Source organism: Acomys russatus, chromosome 1 (assembly GCF_903995435.1).
Source record: "Acomys russatus chromosome 1, mAcoRus1.1, whole genome shotgun sequence".
Classification (NCBI taxonomy): domain Eukaryota; kingdom Metazoa; phylum Chordata; class Mammalia; order Rodentia; family Muridae; genus Acomys; species Acomys russatus.
The window spans coordinates 83,997,000-84,014,895 of NC_067137.1; the positions used below are offsets into that span (position 1 = coordinate 83,997,000).

At 39.8% G+C, this 17,896-nt stretch overlaps 1 protein-coding gene across 3 annotated transcripts in view; it reads left to right on the top strand.

The window, feature by feature from the left end:
* The first annotated feature begins 541 nt into the window (after positions 1 to 541).
* Positions 542 to 17,896, top strand: part of Hif1a (hypoxia inducible factor 1 subunit alpha) — a 47,918-nt gene continuing 30,563 nt past the window's right edge. For all 3 annotated transcript variants that reach the window (XM_051147570.1, XM_051147586.1, XM_051147579.1), the window contains exon 1: positions 542 to 892. In XM_051147570.1, the coding sequence (XP_051003527.1) occupies positions 858 to 892 (35 nt within the window). In that variant the 5' untranslated portion in view covers positions 542 to 857. The remainder of the gene's footprint in view (positions 893 to 17,896) is intronic.

A 17,896-nucleotide genomic window follows, 5' to 3' on the forward strand; every position in this document is an offset into this window, starting at 1 on the left:
TTGTTTGTTTGTTTGTTTTGTTTTCTTCCCTTTTTTCTTTTCTTTTTCCCAACGGAAACTCAGAAGGACTGGGCGGCAACCCGGTCTAGCCAGGCAGCTACGGGGTGAGCGAGCCTCGGATTGCTCCACTGATAGCGGCGCGGTTGTAAGCCAGGCTCGGACCTCGGCAGCCCGCTCTCCCCCGCCGCAGCGCCTCCCGAAGCCAGACGCCGCCGAGTCCCCAGACCCGGGCTCGGCCGCACCCCTCTCCCCTTTCTCTACCCTCCCCAGCCGCACACAGACAAGCACGTGAGCGGGGCAGAGCGTCCCAGCTGTGTCTCAGCTGACCTCTTCCTGATTGGCTGAGAGCAACGTGGGCTGGGGTGGGGCCCTGGCCGCCTGCGTCGTTCGCCATTGGCTCCCGGGGAACCCGCCTCCGCTCAGGTGAGGCGGGCTCGCGGGGGCGCGCGCGCGGGGCTTGGCGGGCGCGCCCCCACCCTCCCCCTGCTCGGTCCCCCTCCCCTCGCCGCGCGCCCGAGCGCGCCTCCGCCCTTGCCCGCCCCCTGCCGCTGCCTCAGCGCCTCGGTGCACAGAGCCTCCTCGTCTGAGGGGACGCGAGGACTGTCCTCGCGGCCGTCGCGGGCAGTGTCTGGTCAGGCCCTGACAAAGCCAGCCGGAGGAGCGCCTAGGAAGCCGAGCCGGAGCCCGGGCGAGCGCAGCCTGCAGCTCCCGCCTCGCCGTCCCGGGGGGTGGCGTCCCGTCTCGCACCCCGCCTCTGGACTTGCCCCTTTCTCTGCGTGTGCGGACGGAGCCGGCGCTTAGGCCGGAGCGAGCCCCGGGGCCGCCGGCCGGGAAGCCACCGCGGGCACCGATTCGCCATGGAGGGCGCCGGCGGCGAGAACGAGAAGAAAAAGTAAGCCGGGCCGCCGCGTTCCGGGAAACTGGCCTTTTTTTTTTTTGTCTCCGTTCCCCTTCCGTCCCCCCTTCCACCCCACCCCCTAGCCTCGCGCGCCTGGGCTCCCCAGCGGTCCACGTCGCCATCTTGGCGCGGGGGGTGGGAGTCGCGGGCCCAGCGCTCGGCGGGGCTGGGGTCTCCGCCCCGGACACCCGCCCCGCGCCGTCGCAGCCCAGCCTGCCCCGCGCGCCCATCCGGCCGGCTGGGCCCCGGCCGAGTACGCCCCTCGCTCCCGCGCCTTCCCGCCCGGGTTCCCCCCCGCGTTAACCGCGAGAACCCGGCCCCGGGCAGACCCCGCGCGCGCGCTGCCAGCTTCCTGGGGTCGAGGCCCTCCGGGGTACACCCGGGGCTCCCCCGAGCCAATGAGCCGCGCCGCTGCTGCCTTTGTACGCTCCGTTGTTGCTTCGGGGGGTCCTGGAGACGCTAACTTTCCAGTTTGCACGTGCAGGTTTTGTTGTAATTGGGGAAAACTTGCCTCCGTCAGAGAGTAACGGGAATTTAGGGAAACGGCGTCGTTTTAGACGACTTCCAGTTTTTACAAACTTGGGCTTGCATCACCTGTCAGGAGAGCCCGGACGTTATGTATGAATATGTATATGTGTCTCGTTCACTCCTGAAAACAGCTTACTGATAGTTTTGCTTAAACTTAGGCTGATAATTTAATGAGATGGGCGGGGGGGGGAGGGGAGAGGATATAGTGAGAGCGAATGAAACTCTCGTTGGACCACCTGAAAAGAGTTGTATCAAAAAAACATCGAAGTGAGGAAATCTTCAGAACTTCATGTAAGTTTCTGAAACATCTTGTGGCTTGAGTGTAAGGAACACGTTATAGAATTATGAGCGCAGCTAGTGGTGGTAAGATCGACCCCTGCCGCCAGACAATTATGTCTACTTCGATATTTTAACCTTGAGGAAATCAGTTTAAGGCGTTGAAGGTTTATAGTAAGAGCTGTGGTTGCAAGGTTGGCTTAATTTACTGTTAAGTCCCTCCAGTCTTCTGGAAGAGATTAGTTCCCTTTATCCATATCAGCAGAAGATAAACGTGTTCGTTTTCTGGCAGCTCTGTGGATCCCGTCCTTGCCTTGGTCCTTACTCCTTAGAAGGTCCAGGGCTCAGTTGGTACGCACCAAAGGAAGCACTTTGAAAGTGTTTTAAAGTGAGCATACAAGTCTAGACTTAACTCCACGAGTTACCAGAATTAGTTGCAATTAATTTTGCAGAAGTGACTACAATGCTTTTGATGAAATGATGGGGCTGCTATTCTCTTAAACCTTAGGCAGATTGCCATTGTGTAGTGCCAACTTACTGTCCGTATGAAATGCTGAATTACATTGAATACAGTGCACCAAGTTATACATCAGTCACTTCTCTTGTATATGCTCTGGGTTTTTTTTTTTTTTTTTAAATAGTAGTTTTATAATGGATGAAAGAATTAGCTGTTGTGCATTGAACCCAAGTCTAAATGGTTTTTAGTATTTTCCTCAGAGCCATCTGTTATATTTAATTTTTCTCATTTGAGATGTTAGCAGCTTTAGATCAGATGGGATTATATTTCTTAATATAGAGGTTCTTAATATCGCTAAAAGATAATAAAGATGAGTGATGGGTCACTGAACCTTTAGGTGCTATTTATTAAAGATGTCCTTTTGGAATCATAATTTATTTGAAAGATAGTTGAAAGATTGCGAGGTAAAAATTTTCTCCATCTTTTTTTTTCCCCATCTTAAATGAGTCTCCAAAGTGAACATGAGGGAAAGAATTTTGTTTTTTTAAGAGGGTGTAGAAGATTGGGGCAAAAGCCGAATAGAAGATACATAATAAATGTAGCAGGGTATGTGGTTGATGCCTTAGCTTTTGGGTCCGGACATGACTTACTTAACATGCGTATGAGTCCTCATGTTTCAAAAGAATACCAAGCTCATTCTGTTTCTAGCTTCTAGCTGAACTTCTCAGAGCTTTCAAACAGAATTATTGGGTCACTGAAGTAAATCTCTTAAGAAAGACATCTCTTATTTTCCTTTTAGCTTTGCTCACTAAAAATAAAGAAACTCGTTTATTAATCTTTTTCTTATTACAGTTTAGCTTACTCCCTTGTTTAAGGAATTAGCTTTCTAACAATTTAGAGGGTAGGGATGTGGACGCAGATAGGTACCCACAAGTTGGAGTCAAGCCTTTCCAGTTGTGATCATTGGCAAGTTATTTATTTCTGGATTTTAGCTCCCCCACCCCACCCCCAATGATAATACGAACCTTCTGAAAATGAGATAATGCATCTGAAGCACATGGAGTCTTTGTACATTTTGTATACTTGAAAATAGTGTTAACTATTAAAGTTATAGTTCAGACTTCCATAACCTTCAAACCTTTCTGGATATATTTTCTTAGCTCTTTTGTGCCTTCATGCCTTTTCTTTTCTCTATAGTTCGAAAAATTTAAAAGACTGGGATTGAATTCAAAGGTTGAAAGAGTTCTTTCTGTTGAGGCAGTGTCCCTGGGCCATGTATCTAGTATCAGTTGTTTCACTGAGACTGAAACTCTAGGCCCCTCATCACAGTTCCTACTTCCAGTGCTTCCTCCTTAAATGGTCACTTTGAATCTGCTCTGGGCTCTAGTCATAAACGCACACTCCAGTCATGCCGGTCATTTCAGCAAGAGAGACCTAAGGTAATGTGCTTTTAGGACTTGTAGTAACTTACTTTTTTTTTTTTTTTTCCTTGTTCTAATGCTCAAGTTTTGAGTAGACAATTATAAATACTAATTTCTGCAGGAATTTAGGGACAATATGGTGTTTTGCTTATGCCTACCTCTATTGTTAAGACCATTGGCTTTCAAGGCAAGGCTTTAAAATTTTGTACTGGTCAGATATTGGTGGTTCAGTTGTATGAAACATGGGTTATTTTTCTGTTTAGTGTTTATTGAGCTGTCTGGCTATTTTAACATGTTTCGGTTCACTCCTGTAAGCACCTTGTGAAGTCATTGCTCAGTATTTTTGGTAAAAATATAGTGAGAGTGTTTAAATTAACCATAAAAACTTAATTATCACAGTTTTTCTTGAACAGTATCTCTTGAAGTATTAAGAATGAACTACTTTGTGTAAAGTTCCTGCTTTCTCCAATAGAAATTAACAGACTCACCTGTTTGCCAGGTATAGTCTTTTAGACAAACGTAATATAAAGAATTCAAAATTGTAAAACAAAAATTAAAGAGATACTCTTTAATAGTCATGGAAACTATGCCCCTACAGTGTTTGAATGAGTGTGCATGTTTTATTTAGTTGTTTTGGTGTTTGGGTTTTTTTGTTTTTTAATTTTCTTCTAGCCATTTCTAAGTGTAAAATTTAGCAGTGGCAAATTTTGTCACGTGACCAGCCTTTTCTTCTTACAAAACAGAATCTAGCCGTCTTACAGCTCCCAGCTTCCCACTAGTCTTAGCCTCTGGTACAGGCATTCTCTCTGAATCACAAACTTAACTACTCTAGGTAGATAGTTCATGTAGCTACAGTCATATGGGTTTCGCCTTTTATACGTTTCACTTCAGATGATGTGTTTTCATTCCCGTTATAAGCTGGGCTAGACTTTCCCTCTGTCTGAGACTTTGTGTTGTTTTGCTGCCATGCTGTTTGTTCATTGACACCTGGATTGCTTCTGTTGTGCTGGTGTTGAGTGTGTGCGTGTAATATCTCACCAAGTCCTGCTCTTGTGTGGTCCTGTTCAATTATAAGGCAACAAATAAGTTCTTGAGGAGCCTTCATACTTTCCCATAGCAGTTTCCATCTTGTTAATATTCTTACCAATAGTGCACAGAGATTATTACTCTGTAGCTGGCCTAGCACTTTGTAGGCCATTTGTTCTTTGTAGTGGCCATCCGAGTGTATTGAAGAGATTGAATCTCTAGTGGCTTGTGACTGATCAGTAGACATGAAGCTACCTTCAAACAAACAAAACAAAACATCAGAGAACAGTTTGCAAGAAAAAAAACTTTTAAAAATTAATGTTAAATACCTTTATTATGGGAATGAAATTTTTCTAATAGTTTAGAAAGAGTTGCTCTCGTACAATTTTCTCAAAAAGAAATATTTAGTGTCAACTACTGTATACCTGTTTTATTGATGATAAAGCCCCATTTAAGAGAGTAATTGAAATGGTATCATTTATAAAACAAAACACTTCCATTTAGTTGTTCTGCTTATCTCCACTTTTTTTGTTTGTTTTGTTTTTTTGAGACAGGGTTTCTCTGTGTAGCCTTGGCTGTCCTGGACTTGCTTTGTAGACCAGGCTGGCCTTGGACTCACAGCAATCAACCGGCCTCTGCCTCCCGAGTGCTGGGATTAAAGGCGTGCACCACTATCACCTGGCTTATCTCCACTATTATCTATTAGTATTTTCTTACTAAATTTACTTGGTTAGAATACCAAATATAAAGATTACTTTAAGATATCATTTTGAAATTTTATTTTCTTGTTAATGGGAAAAAGCTAGTGGTAAAACATAGCTTATGTTTGTAGTCTTTAGTTGTTTAGAACAACCATAATTAGATAAAGTAAAAGTGTTCTTTAATGTTGCTATTTTCTTTTTTAAAATATTTTTAAATACTTTATTTATTTTTATTTTATGTGCATTGGTGTTTTGTCTGCATGTGTGTTTGTGGGTGCCAGATCTTGGAATTACAGACAGTTGGGAGCTGCCATGTGGGTGCTGGAAATTTAACCCCAGGTCCTCTAGAAGAGCAGTCAGTGCTCTTAACCGCTGACCATCTCTCCAGCTGCGTTGTTGCTGTTTTCACTAATGAATGACAAGTGTTCTATATTCCCTAATAGTTGTGAAGATAAGTCTATTCAACATTGGTAAAATAAATAAGCAGTTTAAGGGTAGTTCCTATGGGTCTTTATTATAAATTTAGACACTAAGCAAGTTTCTGTTTTTTAAAAAAGCTTTTTTTCTATTATAAAATTGGGCACATGTTTCTATAGGCAAAATCGCAAAAAGATTGCATATGAAAAGCATCTAATACGCAATACTGCCACAAATGAGCCCCTAAGTATTTGAATGAACAAATGAAACAACTAATAGATAATTGGATGAACAAAGAGAATTCAAAGGATTTAAAGGGTGCTTTTGTTTGTGTGTGTGTTTGTTTGTCTTTTCCTGTATCTCCTGGCTGTTTTTCATAGAAACCTTTCTTATGTTTTGAACTCTCGTGCTACTTTTTTCCATCTTGAATTTTAATTTTATCACCTTTTTGATACTTTTTCTGTTTATTGGAACCAAACTAGAGGACATATTTTGTTAATAAATATAGCTGTGTATGGGATATGACTTTCTCACATACTCTGGTGCCTCGCATTTGACCATGTCCCCTGGAGGGGAGACCTGGTGGCACTCAGAGGAAGGACAGCAGGTTACCAAGAAGAGACTTGATAACCTATGAGAATATACAGGGGGAGGTAATCCCCTCAGGAACAGTCATAGGGGAGGGGAATAAGGGGAAAATGGGAGGGAGGGAAGAATGGGAGGATACAAGGGATGGGAAAACCATTGAGATGTAACAAGAATAAATTAATAATAAAAAAAAACTGTCCTGGCCAAAAAAAAATATATATATATATATATATATATATATATATATATATATATATATATATGTATGTATGTATGTTTGTTTGTGTGTGTGTATATCTGTGTAGTATGTCCAAGGCCTGGGAAGTAAGTTAGTATCATTTAAGGTATGTTAAAAATGCCTCTAAGTTCTCTTTGTTCAGAACACTGAGTAAACATGAGGCACTTGTGTATCCCTGTGGAAAATCTGCTAGATAAGCATGTAGAAGGTATTCACTTCTGTTTCATCTTTAGCAAACATTCATTAAGTATATCTGTGCTACACCTGTCTATCTCAAGTGCGTAAGTGCATATTCTCTGAAGCCTGACTGCCAAAAATTCCATTGTGTACTATTGTTTTTAAATTATCTGTAGTATTTGAATTATCAGTATGTTCGGCTAGCAATCAATTAAGACACAGACACTTGTTATATTTTAAAATAGCTTTAGTTAACCTAGGGTAGGGCAGATATCAGTCCTCTAAATTACCTCCCATAGTGGGGTAGGCATGGGATCCCTGCCTCAATCCCATGCCATCTGCTTCCAGTAACTTCTATCAAGCTGTCTCCCATCCATAATCTCAAATACTTGTTAATGTTCTTTATCTGGGCCGAATTCTCCATCCATGCCGGCCATGTATTTTTCTTTCATCTAACCCATGGTGGCCTTCCTCTCGTCTCCTTTTGGGACCCTTTTTTTCCTTCCTGGTGGTTCCTCCTCCCCACCCCCCCACCCCCCCACCCCCAGGATTCCTCTCTCTCCTAGCCCCACCTCCCTGCCCAGGTGGGATGGCTTTTTATTAATCAAAAGGTGGGTCACAGAGACTGCAAGCAGTAATTAGCATGAAAATACATCAGACCATCCCCCAACAGTGTACCACTGGATAATATACTCAACTTCCCATGCCTCTGTTTCCTGTGTTACACATTGTCTATACCATTATGCCAATGATACATAGTAAATCAAATAGTAAAGGTAGCTGTTAACTGTGCAAGTATTTTGCTAATGAAATACAGTGACTAAAATAGAAATGCTTCTTTTCAAAGTTCATCTACTGGAAGGGTCATCCTTGGGACAACCGTAGTGTTGCAAGCCTAGAATTAATAGGCTGCTCTTGGGTTGTTTATTGCTTTAAAGAAGGTAATCAGTTCAATTTTGTTATAGTAAACAAAGAACATTCCAGACTCTCTTGAAGGTTTGAATAAGACTTCAGATCTGTCCTTTAGGGTTTTTTTTTATGACCAGATTACAATCCAAGCCTTCTTAGAGAACATTTATATTGTTTTCTTTTTTAAAAAATTACACAATTGCAGAGTGGTGGTGGCACACGCCTTTAATCCTAGCACTTGGGAGGCAGAGGCAGGTGGATCAGTGTGAGTTCCTGGCCAGCCTGGTCTACAGAGTGAGTTCCAGGACAGCCAGAGTTGTTACACAGAGAAACCTTGTCTCCAAAAACAAAAAAACAAACAAAACAAAACAACCCAAATTACACAATTACTATATATTTATGTTTTCATTGTAAAAAAAATAGTGAATTATACTTAAGAGTAGAAGAAAAACTGAAAATGTCTTCACTACTACCACTACTGCCAGCTTGATAAAGCAATTACTCCTAAAGTTTAATGCGTCTCTGAGAGATCATTTTAATTGATATAATTTCCTGCTTATATAACTTATATGTATTCTTCCCAGCTTTGTTTTATATATGTTCTTTCATTTAATCTTTTTTCTTTCATACTATCTTGACTCTTTGATTGTTAGCCGTAAGAACTACTTCATTCCCTCTAATTACCATACTTAATTAGCATATATGTGCCATTATTATTATGAGCAAGGCACTGACTAGCCCTGAAGTTAAATATGTAATCTTAAAATGATTGTTCAAAATCATAGCAAAACATAAGTGAAATACCTAAAAGTATGTAGAAAATGTGCTTGTAATTTTTTCACTTAAAGATTACTGTTAACAGTTAATATTTGGTGTGTGTGTGTGTGTGTGTGAGAGAGAGAGAGAGAGAGAGAGAGAGAGAGAGAGAGAGAGAGTTAGTTAGTTAGAGGCTAGCCTCTAGTGTCAAAGCTCAGAAACTAAGCACCCTGCTTTTTGAGGCAGGGTCTCATACTTGGGCCCTGGGTCTCACAGATGTTCAGTGCCTTTCCAACACTGGGATTCAAGTGTGCAATACCAAACCATTTGAAACCCCTTGCCTGTCTTTGCTGGGCATTGAATTTGGGTCTTTATGCTTATGTGTCCATCACTTTACTGACTGAACCATTTCCTGAGCCTTCCCCGCCACCACCATCACTACCTAAAATTATACTATTTGGTATGCTTTCATATCCTTTTTCACTTCCTGTGAGTATTTCCTGTTTGTTTTAAACACATGGTTTTAAGTGAGAGGGCATTAGAGAGGTGGTGTTTCTTATGATTTAAAACACTTCAGTAAGAGTGCCTGGGTTTATGCAGGGTGTTGTGTACAACTTTAGTCCCAGCATGCCGGAGGCAAAGAGGGGCAGATACCTGGAAATTTGAGGCCACCTTGGTCTACATAGTAAGCTCCAAGATAGCCAGAGCTATGTAGAGAGACCCGGTCTCAAGCAAAACAAAATAAAAACAAAGATTGCCTAAGTTTAAAACTCAGCTTTATTAGTAATTGGCTAGTGTGGCCTAATATTTGTATGATAATGTTTGCTGTTTTTATTTTGGTATTACTAGCTGTTGCCCTGTGTTAGACATTGTTTCTAGGTTTTGTTACTATTAACTGATTGACAATTGTAATTCATAACCAAGAATGACTGAGTTGACTTGAGATAACCCCTAGTCATTTCTTCCTTTAATTTAGAAGGCCTTTGAGATGATTATGAATTTATCTACAGGATAGAGAGACTTTGGCTTACTGATAAGAGAAAGTTAAAAATTATTAAAAAGAAAAAAAAAACTACCTAGAAGCTGGAAGTAGTGGTACAAACCTATAATCCGGCACTCTGGAAGCTGAGGCCAGAGGATTGCCAAATATGAGGCCAGTCTGGGCTATGTAGGAGTTCTGTCTCAGAAAATCAAAACATGAAATAGAGCAGAAATTGTTTAGTAGAGGCTAATCTATCATCAGCATTATCCTGAAAATTATACAGTCTTTAACAGTTCTTACCCACAAGAAACATTAATATTCGGTATTTGATCTCCTGAGTCTCCCCTGTTCTTGAATAAATACGATGTAATTTTGGGAATATCTTTGTGAAAAGCTCATAGTGCTTTTAAGAAGTACAAATAAATATCATTTAATTTCTAATATGAAACTATACTTCTAATTTTGAGCTTTAAAGTCCTACAACATATTTAATGTTGAATTTTTAAATTGAAGCATAATTGATGACCTTTAGCTAGAGATCAGTTCATTTCTATCAATGAGTATAAATTACAGATGGCAAGCATAACCTACGGTGGAAAAGTTTTATAATCAATGGTGACTGTTTAAAATCTATTATGTGTGTATAGTAATAAATCTTCTTTTGAATGCATTTAGAGTGCCGTATTTCTACTTGGGACATTCATTATATGTTTCAAACCTGTAATGTAGGTATTTAAAGACAAAGAACAAGGCACATGACCTCGGCAACTGCCTAAGTGTAATGTTTCTTCTGTTTTGATTGATCATCTATCACCACACAAAGTCCACGAGCTGTTTCCAGCCAAAGTTCTTGCATACTGCAGGACCTTCATGTCATAGCAGCTCAGGTTCTTCTCTGCGTTAATCCCGTCTAGTCTGCAGACCTGTTCTATAGCCATCTCACGCCTTGGTCCAGGCCTTTTGGGCCCCTTTAATCCTTCTTTGTTTCACTTCACCTGTTTTCTCCTCCAGCTGTCTTCCCCCCCACCTCCTTTTTCATTGCCTAAAAAGAAGAAGGTTAAAAGGTAATACTCTGACTTTTCTTCATAGATAATTCTCTTCCTATCTTAAAATTTATTTAAACCTTGGTAAGGGTAGCAATAACAAATAGTAGCAAGGCTAGCACAGCTACCTCCTCCCATATTGGTAGCAGACATTGACATCACTTTCTCCCAGTGGTCTCCTGTCTGGCTTCAAGACTTTGTTGAGTAAACTCTTCTAGGCATTTAAGCCAGTCATGGAGGTGGCCATACTTATTTCTTACTCTAGCAATATTATGATATTAAATTAATAATAACTGAAAAGAAAGCCTTTGGGTGGGCAGATAGTTTAATTAGTACTAAGTGTTTAAGAAAACTTGAATTTAATTCCTAGGACCCCTGTTTTAGCACATATTTGGCATGGCAGCATTGGGGAAACAGATAGGAAAATCCTTGATGTTTTGTTGGATCAGCTGGCCTAGCCTACTTGTGAGTTCTAGGCCAGTGACAGACATGTCTCAGGACAAAAAATGGATAGTATTTGGGGAACCACACAAGTTTATTCTCTGGCCTCTATACATTTGTACACTCCCACACACGTACCTATTCACACATAGACACAGAAAGTAAACTCTGGATATTAGATGTAGCTATATTATACATTTTTAAAATGTTAAAAAGTTGGGGTTTGATCATCCCCTTTCACAGTTTAGTAGGAATTCTCTAGATATATTCAAACCCATTTAAAAATATCTGATGAAAATAAGTTTTTGGTAGGTGGAAGAGATTAGAGAAGGTTGTAAGTACACAGAAATTATGAGTACCTATTATTTCACTAGCTAGAGACCATTGTTCAGACATGTGTTTATTGTTTTCAACCTACTTTTAAAAAAGAAATCTGTATTTTTTTCCGCAGTGTTAAAAGTGGAGAAGATAAGCCTGGTGTGGTAGAGCACGCCTGTAATCCGAGCACTTGGGAGGCAGAGGCAGGTGGATCTCTGTGAGTTCAAGGCCAGCCTGGTCTACAAAGAGCCCAGGACAGCCAAGGCTACACAGAGAAACCCTGTCTTAAAAAAACAAAAACAAAAAAAGTGGAAAAGACCTTAGACTTGTGTATGATTGGTGGAGGTTAAACAAGATAATAGTGTTGAGTGTGTAGTGAAATGTATGGCTCTCACTTTTCTTTAAATATTGGATATAGTCTGCTTGTCAGTATCGCTTTTATAGCAAAACTAATTTTCAGACACCATCAGACGGGTAGATGCTTCCTAACATTGTAGTTTAGGATGTGATTTATAGGCGATTATTGAAGGGTTAACTAAAAATGTTTGCCTTGGTGTATGTAGTAAACATTTAAATTTTGCCAATAAAGAATGCTCAATGAATGGCATTACATTGCAGAACTGTTCCCATATTCCCCTACTTGGCACATTTAGAGTAAATCTAAAGCTCCCTGTTACTCTTTCCCCAGTATTTCAGAGTGCTGTTTTCTTTCTGTACTTTTTATTTTATGTGTGTTTTGTCTGTGTATATACGAAGCGCACCATGTACATACAGTGCCCACAGAGGTCAGAAGAAGCCTTTGTATCCCCTAGAACTGGAGGTACAGCCAGTTGTGATCTGCCCTGTAGGTGTTAGGAATCCAGCCCAGGCCCTCTCTAACAGCAATGACTTGTGAAGCCATCTCTGTAGCTTCAGGAAAGTGCCATTTTCTTGAACTTTATCATCTTTAATATTTAATTTGAAACCCTAGCAGCATTATTTTTATTGAGTGTGATGAAATACAACTAGTTTAAGGGGAAAAAAATGCAGTTGTAGTTCACACATCTTAGCTTTGACTTAAGAAATAGTTAAATTGAGACTCTCAAATACTGTCTTCAGAATGTTATCCCTGGCTTTATCTGATTGCTATTTGGCATGTATACTTCTGTGCTTGCATGCTAGTGTCACTCTGTCCTTCACAGGTTTCCTATGTAGAATTAAAAGAGTGTAGCATTCTCACATCTGCATGCATATAGTTAGTAATTTAAAAAAAAAAAAGAAAGAAAAACTCCTTTTCCTAATATTTTGGGTATCAGTTTCCTGGAATAATGCCAGTTTGCCCTGCTTGAGTTACTCATTATTAACCATGTGAATGGGATTTTCTGATCATAAGAGTCAAGTGTCTCACTCTAGATATTTTGATGTCTCTAAGGTTATCACCACTCACCCATAGGGCAAGACTGTGACCAATACTGGCACTGCCGTAATAGGCTGTGGGTTTATAGTCTACAGAAGTTTCTGTCAAGCATAGTATTCTGCAGCTGTTTTCAAATTTATCAAGCTATTTCATCATCTTAAATAAAATGGCAGTGGTACACAATGCTTTGTCTGTCTAGGCCTCACTTTCTTAGTGTATGAATTAAGATCTAGGAATCATTGCTTTAGAGGATTGTTAAGATAAAAAGAAACACTAGCCCATGTGCAACACTCAGAACAGTTCTTGGTACTCAATGCTCACATTATAATATTTGTTAAATTGTTGTCAGAAGACTTTCCACTCTTCAGAACCCTAAAGATTCTGTTTAAAATCATTAAATATTTTGTTTGCTAATCAAAAAAAAAAAAAAAAAAAAGAATTTCTTTGAGCCAAATTAAAATGAACTATAAACAGTGACAAAATAGTTAATGTTCCTCTTTTTTCCACAAATATCTAGCCTTTATATATTAAATGAAGGTTTGGTTTTGTTACATAACATATACTAAATATTTTCTGTAGTGACACTAATGAAAAGGGGAAAGTCTGAATGGTGTTTCGGCTGTTAGAGGGCAGGAACTTGAGAAAGATGTTTTCAAATTCTTTTGTTATCAAGAATCCTATGAAATAGCTTTTAACATATTAGTAAAGCAAAGTTAGAAATTGCCTGTCTTTATAGATAACACAATTAAAATAGTATTAAATGGATTCTCAAGTCAGAGTCTTCACTGTGAAGGGAGTGAGGGATAGTGCCTTGTTGAATGTGAATAAGTTGATGTCTTTTTTTTTTTTTTTTTTTTTAATGAATTGGAGAGATAGCTTAACAGTACAGAGTGCTGTTTCTCTTTCAAAAGACCTGAGTTCAATTCCCAGCATCCACATTACAGATAATATCTATCACTTCAGCTCTGAGGACGCTGACATCCTCTTTCTGCCTCCATAGGCACCCACACACATATGTGCCGCCGCCGCCCCCGCCCCACACTTTTAAACATGTTTTCAGTAGCTGTTGATCACAAAGCTAGTATTGAACTACTATGGCTTGCTATTAGTTATACATTGATGTTTTGTAAATGTTTTTATTTCCTCAAATGAAGGGATGAAATGAGAGCTGTTCCCAATCTCTCTTAACTCCTGCTGAACTCTAGCTAGGTGGTTCAACTCAGCTGTTCTAGCCTAAACTCCTCTCTTGGCTTCTGATTGAATTGCTCTGCCTGGCCTCAAACTAATTCTGTCAATATGTTTTGATCTTCTGGTTCCTCCTCACTATCTAGTTCATTGTATCTTCACCTTAAAGATTGTTCTCTCTGCAGCCTGTCTCTGTAAAACTGTCCTGGTTACAAAACAAAACAAAACAAGCAAACAAACAAAAAACCTCTCATCTCTTGTGCTGCTCTTAAATAGCCTCACTTTCCTGTTTTGTTCTCGTGAGAGTTGGACATATCCTGTTTCTGACTCATTCTGTCAAATCCTTCTCTGATTAGTCACTTTGTCTGCCCCTCAATTAGACATCACTTTCAAGCATGGCTGCTTCCTTCTGTAAACTAATCTAACTTTATTTGAGAGTAAAGGCGTGGACTAAGGGCATGTCTGTATTCCTGTATTCCAGCCAGATCGTACTGTAATCCACAATGTGTCTTCATTCTAGCCAGATCACATATAAGGTGTTTGGATGTGATCCCTTGTCAGAGCAGCCGTTCATTACTGAATTATACTTTCTATTACACACACACACACACACACACAAACACACACACACACACACACACACACACACTTACTTATTTGGCTTTTCAAGACAGGGTTTCTCTGTGTAGCCTCGGCTGTCCTGGACTCACTTTGTAGACCAGGCTGGCCTCAAACTTAACAGAGACCTGCCTGCTTCTGCCTCCTGAGGGCTGGGATTAAAGGCGTGCACCACCACTGCTCGGCATTAATATTTGACAGATATGCATGTGTTAAATTCATTGGTTTACTAATTAAGCTAATAAATTGTGATGGCTCAGGCCACAATTGAATAGTTTCGATATAGTTATTTTTACATGTTCTATTTTATTAGATTTGTTTTTAGTACAGTATGATTCTTAAGTTTAAGGCCTGAGTTTAAGTTTTGGGCGTTTTTTTAAACTTCTATTTGTAGAGGTGCATGTGTTTTGCCTACTTGTATTGAGCAAGCACAGAATTGGTCATTCTTCAACAGTGTAGCACATGGGTATTGTAAATCATCTAGATAAAAGGCAGTATTGTTTGCTGTTTGTAACCTTGGGCACACCTCTATAGATTCAGCCAACCAGGAATTGAAACATTTAGGGAGGGAGAGGGAAATAGCCACTCTACTGAAGCTCCCACTGTTCAGTGGAGAGAGGTTGATACGGTTTGGGGAAAGCCATTAACACAGCTGCTACTGATGGCCCATTGCATCTTAACTTTGACAGTTGTAGCATTAATAAAGGTATTTAAAATCTTCATGTTTGTAAAGCCCTTACTTTCCATCTTTAGCAACACACACACACACAAGTTACAGAGAATGGGGGCAGAATTACTCATTTGACTGTCTTTGAACCCTACTCATATTTTTGAGGCACTGTGATTGTATATTTTATTAAATACACAGGCATTCTTACTGTTTTTGTCATTTCGTACTTTTGTAGCTGATTTCCAGCAATCTTAGCTCACACTAAATAGTATCTTATAGTATATTTAGTTGCTGTAGTCAAAAATATTTCTGTCATTTTTCAAAAATTTCTGGCCTGTATTTGTAAAATTTGTTATAAAACCTGCTGGTGGCTCTCTGCTAGTTTCTATGGCTTAATTATGACCTCTTCAGTTTTATGATTGTTGAAATTTGATTTGTTAGATTATTTTTTTGTTTTAATTTGTTATTAAATAATGAAAAAATGTCTCTTGACCCATACTTATTGAATCAATCCACAAATCTTTCATCCCTAGTATACCATAAGACATTTTGTTAAGTAAACAGAAAATGTATATACAGTTTTCATAATAATGTGAGAGACACCAGATTTTTTGAAGTATATATTTTTGTTTTATGTATATGGGCATTTTGCCTGTGTATGTGTCTGTATACCCCATGCATGCAGTTCCCACGGAGGCCTGAAGGCATTAGATCCTCTGGAACTGGGGCTACAGCTGGCTAGCTACTTGTGGAGTGTTGGGGATTGAACCCCAAGGAGCAGCCAGTGTGCTATTAACCACTGAACCCTCTTACTAACCCAATATATCAAATTTTAATGTGTACCACAATCCCCTGAAGGAATTCTTTAAAAAGATTTCTGACCTTCAGTCTCCAATATAGGAAATCTGGTCAGTGATTGACCTTTGGCATATATAACTACTTACTTTTTCTTATTCAAATAGTTCTGATAAAATTAATTAAAATAATACAGGATTTCTAGGATCTTAAAATTAGATTACTAAGTTTCTGGTCTTCCTGTGAAGATGTAAAAGGTTAGGTTACTACTTTGTATTTTTTCAGAAAGGGTCTTACTATGTCACCTGGCTGGCTTTTAACTTTTGGACTCAAGTGATTCTTCTGCCTCAGTTTTCAAGTTAATGCAACTAGAGAATTATTCTGTTTGTGTCTCAGTCTTTTCCTTCTTCAGATATATTTTTATTATGTTTAATTATATGTGTGCATATGTACATGTCTGCATGTAAGTGCAGCTGCCCATAGAAGCCTCAGCTTCTGATGGCTTCAAGCTAGACATGACGGTAGGACCAGGTCTCATGTCCCCAGGAAGTACAGCTCACAACTGCTGAGCTATCTCTAGCCTCCCTTGCTTCTTTTTACTTTGTGGTGGTGCTAGAGGTGGAGAATAAACTCACTCAGGACCCCCCCTCCTTTTGTTTGTCTGTTTTGGAGACAAAGTCTCACTGTGTACCCATGGCTGGCCTGGCACCTGCTATGCCTCAGACTCACAGAGATTGGCCTGCCTTCACTTTGAGGATGTGTGATTAAAGGCATGTACCAGTATGCCCAACTAAAGGTTCATTTTAAAGCTTATCTGCTAGAATTTAGGACATACTTTAGGTTATAATAATGCCATGACTATAATTTCTACTTACATTGAGATAACCATTTTGCTCTGTTTTCCAGTTTGCAGTTTCTCTCTTACTAAATATTATCAGTTTCAGATAATCTGGTTTTAGTAACAGATGAAAAAAAGCCTGTTAATAATAAAAATACTAAGCCATGCAGTGGCACATGCCCTTAATCCCAGCACTTGGGAGACAGAGGCAGGCGGATCTCATGAGTTTGAGGCCAGCCTGACCTACAGAGTGAGTTCCAGGACAGCTAGAGCTTTACAGAGAATCTTAATGTCAATAAAACAAAAAAGAAAATGAATGTTATATGGATAGTCCAGTACTTGGAGAGCTGAGGCAGAAGACTGTGAAAATGATTAAGCTGGGAAACTCTTTAAACATTGGCCCTTTTTCAGCTGTTTCAGGACCTCCATTCTCTTCCTTTGTAACCCTCTTTTTTTTTTTTTAACAAGATTGCTATTTGTTTGTGTTAATGTCTAAATTTGTCTGTGTTCACATTTATTCCATGATTTGTTTACTGAACATTTATGTGGCAGAACTCTGCTAGATAAATGAATGATATATTTATATATAAAATTAGCTGTCATGGTTAGTCACTGTTGTATTTATTCTGGTAATCGTGTGTGTGTGTGTGTGTGTGTGTGTGTGTGTGTGTGTGTGTGTGTGTGTGTGTGTGTGTGTGTGTGGTCTATTTCAGCCAAGCAATAAAATTAAGCCACATGTGATACATGCCTATAATCTTGGCTGATCAGGAAGCGGAGGTAGGAAGACTTAAGCAAGTTTGAGGCCAGCCAGGAGTACATAACAAGACTTTGCCTCAAAGAAAAAAATGACAATGTAAAAAATAAAAATATGGGTCTGGAGAGATGGCTCAGAGGTTAAGAGCACTGACTGTTCTTCCAGCGGTCCCGAGTTCAATTCTCAGCAACCACATGGTGGCTCACAACCATCTATAATGTGATCTGATGCCCTCTTCTGACCTGCAGGTGTACACACAGGCAGAACACTATACATAATAATAATTAAATAAATCTAAAAAAAATAACAACAATATAGATTTTTTTTCTACACCTTCTCTAGCTCCCAAATATGACATGGAGATTTACTAATATGCTTCCAAGCATTATAGTTGGGAAGATACTCATCTATTCTCACCCTTCTATGCTGGTCTGGACTATTTCTAAGCCACGTGCCCTGTTAAC